At 35.0% G+C, this 5,252-nt stretch overlaps 1 protein-coding gene across 1 annotated transcript; it reads left to right on the forward strand.

Moving 5' to 3' along the window:
- Positions 1-615: 615 nt before the first annotated feature.
- Positions 616-3,956, forward strand: LOC110455194. Its single transcript, XM_021505176.1, has 3 exons — positions 616-1,009; positions 1,447-1,565; positions 3,714-3,956. Exons 1-3 carry the CDS (start codon positions 616-618, stop codon positions 3,954-3,956), a joined length of 756 nt encoding a protein of 251 aa, XP_021360851.1.
- Positions 3,957-5,252: the final 1,296 nt, after the last annotated feature.

Raw genomic sequence — 5,252 nt, forward strand, 5'->3', positions numbered from 1 at the left:
TGATCTTTTTTTTCTTGCACTGTCCTTTTTTTTCTAACCAACGACTAATATTACTTAACTCTCTGTCAGCGATAAGTGATGCTATTCCACTCAATACCCAAACTTTTATTTATGGTTTCCAATCACAAGTACAAATAATCTCTTATTTTAATACTTAAAGAAACATCTGTAAAAGTAACATTTATATGTTATGTATATACTGTTATGTTTTGTAAGGAGAGGGCTTATATAGGCTATGCCTGTTGCCCAATTCCTTTTGTACAAAAGATCAGTACAATAAAATATTCTGAAAAAAAACCAACTCTTTCAACTGTTTTTGTCTTAGCTCTGCACCAATAGAATTGTATAAATTATATATATCCGGAAAGTACCGTCCCTACTCAATTTCGATCGCGAATAAAATTGAGAAGCCTAATAACAGCGGTTCGGGAAACAATGATAATCTAGAGCACCAATTAACATAATTTGGGTGTGAAATTATCTCCCTTGAAGGAGCTCTTCAATAGTAAGTGCAGGGAAGATAGTTTTAAAGATGGCAGCCTCCACATCAGCAGACGACAGACAGCAACAGCATTAATTATTTTATTTTCTTTAGGGTGGTTCATGCTCTTATAGATGGGGTGTTCCTTTGCCAATTTTTCCAGGTATATCCCTTGTAATACTAGTTTTAACATCAAACCATCATCCCAGATATGTTTCTTCCATTCTTGTCTTGACAACGTTAATGCAAACCTTTCACAATACAGAATCAACCCATCATCAGTTTATAATGAGCTACAACTTATTAAATTTCGTGCTGGAATTTTTGAACACGACACTGACCGTTTAACAATTTGTCCTAACCACCGCTTCAACTTGCGTAAAGGATGGAGGTCATCAAAACTTTGTATGATGAAAAAAACCCTTCAAATTTGCAATGGTAAGAGGACAATAGAGAGGGCCTCAGTTTCTATACAGCAGTCCAGAGCTATACATGGAAAGTTTGGGATTCTTTTTCCTGTAGGAGCTTGTAAATATATTTTATTTTTAAGGTTAACGATTGGGTTATGGTTTTACCATTGAAGTCAAACTCAGATTTAAGGATTATCTGCCCATTTTGCATTTTCATTTCGATTCCAACATAATAGAATAAATAGACAAACTCATAAGTAAACCCAGTTTTACAAAAAAATGTAGTACAGGTAGGGACATTTTACTATATATGTCAGACTAGGGACACCTGTCCAACATGTCTGAAGTCCAACTAAATCATCTATTAAACAGTCACCTTCTGAGAATATATTCCCTTCCTGACAAAGGTGTCATTACATTGTTACAAAAAACAGACTTAACCATGATAACATACTGGCATTAGCTGTTCAGTTTTCAAGAACATGAAATATGTTGTACACACTTTCTACTAATTAAACTATCTTAATGGTATTGTAGCTTTTTGTATTACTAGAGTATGTCAAAAATTTAGGAGTGATATGGTACATGCCATCTGGGAAGAGGATAACTCTCCACTATGGCCACCTGTAAATAATATTTCTGAAGAAAATGCAATTGCTGCGGTCTCAGAAGTGGTAATAATTCTATTACAATAGCAGACATTTTATGTGAATCTAGGTATATCACTGTGAAAGGAATTATGGCATGGTAAAATATATGTTTACTTTAGGAAAGGTGAACTTTAAAGTAATATACATCAATGTGGGATTAATCATATCTCAAAGACAGTTTTACCCTTTTATTAAAAAACATGTATGATATTCATGTATGTATGTGGAGCTCAATTTACATGTACAACATTTTGAATTTAAAAAAGGGAAGACAATGAACCTTGTCTTTTCGTTACTATATTCAATTAGTAATTGAAATATACAAAACAAACAGAGCAATCTGTAAAAAATACCATAAATAACAGACGACACAACAACAAAAAACTGTGTGATACATTTTGATTTCTCCATTCGGAAAGTTAGACTCAGCATTTTACATTAGTTCATTAGAGAAAAAGATTCTTCCACTTTACCCTGTTGATTACGATAAATATCCACTTAGTTATATTGTCAAAATTCAAAAATGTGAGGCTTGCCATGCATTTGAATTTGTTTTTTTAACTACATTGCACATGTATCTGGAGTTGGAGTGGATACATATCATAACCAACAGGGTGGTGTGATATAATCTATCTGTAACATTATGAAGCTTGATTAATATAAAATTTTAAAGGCTTAAATGTATGGTTCATTTAAACAGGAAACAACAACGAGGAGGTTCATTGATGGATCACCTCTTCAAGGGAAAGAATATATTCACAATGAAGATGGTGCCACCTCCTCATCTTATACACTGATAATGCATGTACATGTACTTATTTCATGAATATTGTATATGTCTTGCTTTATTATACATGATATACACCCTCCAAACAAAGTTCGTGGTATATAGGAATCAGTCGGTCGTCTGTCTGAACTACATTGTAAACTCTCAAACGTTGTATACTTATTCAGCTTTATGAGTTAAGCTTTTGACACAAATTATTTTTTTATCCTAACAATTTGTGTGAGAGTTATGCACCTTTGAAATTATAAATGTGTGTTACCTACCTGGACACATTGTGTCTTCAACTCCTCCTACATACTTTTATAGATTTTCTTGAAATCTTACATACATCCAGAACATGATAAGGAAATGTTCAAGTGGTAAGGGTTTTACATTTCAATGATTTTAAATTTGGGCCTGTCTGTCTTCGATTTCGTCCAATAACTACAACAACTGTTTAACCAATTTTCGTCAAACTTGGTCACAGGGTTAAATGCTTTAAGGGCTCAGCCAATTTCAATGACCACTTTCAGCGGACCCCATTTAGATGAGATATGGCCCCTAGAATAATGAAAAACGTCTTTTTCTGCCGCGCTTCGTTTCCGTGCAATAAATACAACAAATTAAAACCAATTTTCTTCAAACTTGGTCACAGTGTTAAATGCTTTAAGGGCTCAACTCAGTTCGACGATCATTTTCAGCGAACCCCATTTGGTGGAGTTATGGCCCCTTGAAATTGTTTTCGTGCAATAATTACAACAAATGTTAACCAATTTTCTTCAAACTTGGTCACAGGGTTAAATGCCTTAGCTCGGTCAAGCGCGATAACCACTATCAGCGGACCTCATTTAGAGGAGTTATTGCCCCTTGAATAACGAAAAACATCATTATCTGCTGTTTCTGTTCATCAACTCTCGCAAATATTATCCGATTGTCGTCAAACTTAGTAACAGGGTTCACCACATTAAGGCCTCGGCCACGTTTGACAACCACTTTGATCAGACTCCATTTGGCAGAGTTATGGCCCTTGATTAACGAAAAACGTTATTTTCAGTAGTTTCCACTTAATAACTCTAGCAAATATTAGCCAATTTTCATCAAACTTGATAACAATGTTTTTGTTCCTCTGTCTTTCCACCCATCTCGGGCACTCTTTGGTTTTCATGTGATAATAGCTGTCGATATTGTTCAAATGTTTCAAATGTTTCAACCAAATTCCGTATGCACATCCGACTCATGCTAAGTTTGCCAACCGGTGTGATTTGTGCAGATTTATGAATAATCAATGAGGTATAGGGCTTATTTTTCTTCTTCAAGTTTCAAACTATACATTATGTCTCAACAGCACGATACTCACATGTTTAAACCTAACCCAAATAATGTTAACCTACAATATGTCCTGCAAGCGGGGATATACATTCCACGAAGTTGCTTGTTGTGAGTTGATATATCATTTTTTGAAAATTGTTGTAGAACAGTACCAGACTTGTTGTTGGGAATCGGGAATTACTGATGTTGCAAGTGATAGATCAAATATGAGAATATTAGAGACAATTGAACCTCATATTAGGAAAAGTATGAAAGGCCTTGATAACTATGTGGCAGAGGGAGCAAAGGCAAACGCTTATCCAGTTGTAAACAGTATTTGAAGCTTGATTATAAGGTTTGTTTGATTAGGTTTAAAGAAACATACAACTTTTCAGCTCACCTGGACAAAGACCATTCTGAGCTATTGCGATCACTTTGCACCTATTATCTATAGTCTGTTATCGTTACATTCTCATCTCTTAAGAACCACTATACATAATTAATCAATCCGAAGGCTCATGTGAGCTGTTGTTGTTCCGTAAACAATTACTCAAACGACTTCTCCTACAGACCCACTATGCCAATTTTGAAGCAACTTTAGAGGAAGCCTCAATGAGCCAATCCCTTCAAAGTACGTGAAAAAAGTTTGCTTTGACCTGCATTCAAGGTCACAGTGACCTTAAATGTGACAATCTTTAAACAACTTCTCTCATGAACCAGTTGGCCTGGAAGCACCAAAATTCATGTATATCATATACACTTTAAGGGCTACAAAAATTGCAAAATATAGTTGATCTTCACCTTCATTCAAGGTCACAGTGACCATATTTGGTAACATCCTTAACACAACCATTTCTAACAAACGAAAAGACTTAGAAGCTTGTCACTTCATACATGTATATAAAAACTACTCGTAAAGCCTAATAAAGTTTGCAAAAATATTGTACCTTGACTTTCGTTCAAGGTCACAATGACTATATGGGGTAAACTCCTCTAAAGGACTTCTTCTCACACACAAAAAGGCTTAGACGCTTGAAATGTCTTACGTAGCATCTTCTCATGAGGCCTAACAAAGTTTGCAAAAATATTTGCGCAATAAATTTATTTTCTCACAATCAAAAAGGCTTGGTAGTTTGAAACTTCATATTTTCATTCTATTCTTGAAAGGCTAACACATTTGTGAAATATTTTACTTTGATCTTTGTTCAAGATCATTTGACAATCGCATAATATCTATAATTTTATATCTGTCATATTCAGTTATACTCAGATGAGCATTAAGGCCTATTGGGCTTCTTGTTCAAATATATGAAACTACTTGGTGGATTTGATCCAAACTTTACCCGATTGATATAATGATGATTTATCATCTCCTGACACCACTTGGTCTTTCGGGTGAGACTTTAAACCGTGATTCCCTGTCACAGCAGGCATTGGCACGATAAAGAACACTCACTGCATACGCCATAAGTGCATTGCATAGGCCTAGTTTCTGCACCTTCACCTATATCTGATGACATCACGATATAAGTGTAATAATCTTGACAGGGACGTTAAATCCCATTCAATCAATCAATCAATCATATCACTGCTAGTTTTATTTTAGTCCACGTTTGCTAGGTGAGCGAACCACTATG

Source organism: Mizuhopecten yessoensis, unplaced genomic scaffold (genome assembly GCF_002113885.1).
Source record: "Mizuhopecten yessoensis strain PY_sf001 unplaced genomic scaffold, ASM211388v2 scaffold8151, whole genome shotgun sequence".
NCBI lineage: Eukaryota > Metazoa > Mollusca > Bivalvia > Pectinida > Pectinidae > Mizuhopecten > Mizuhopecten yessoensis.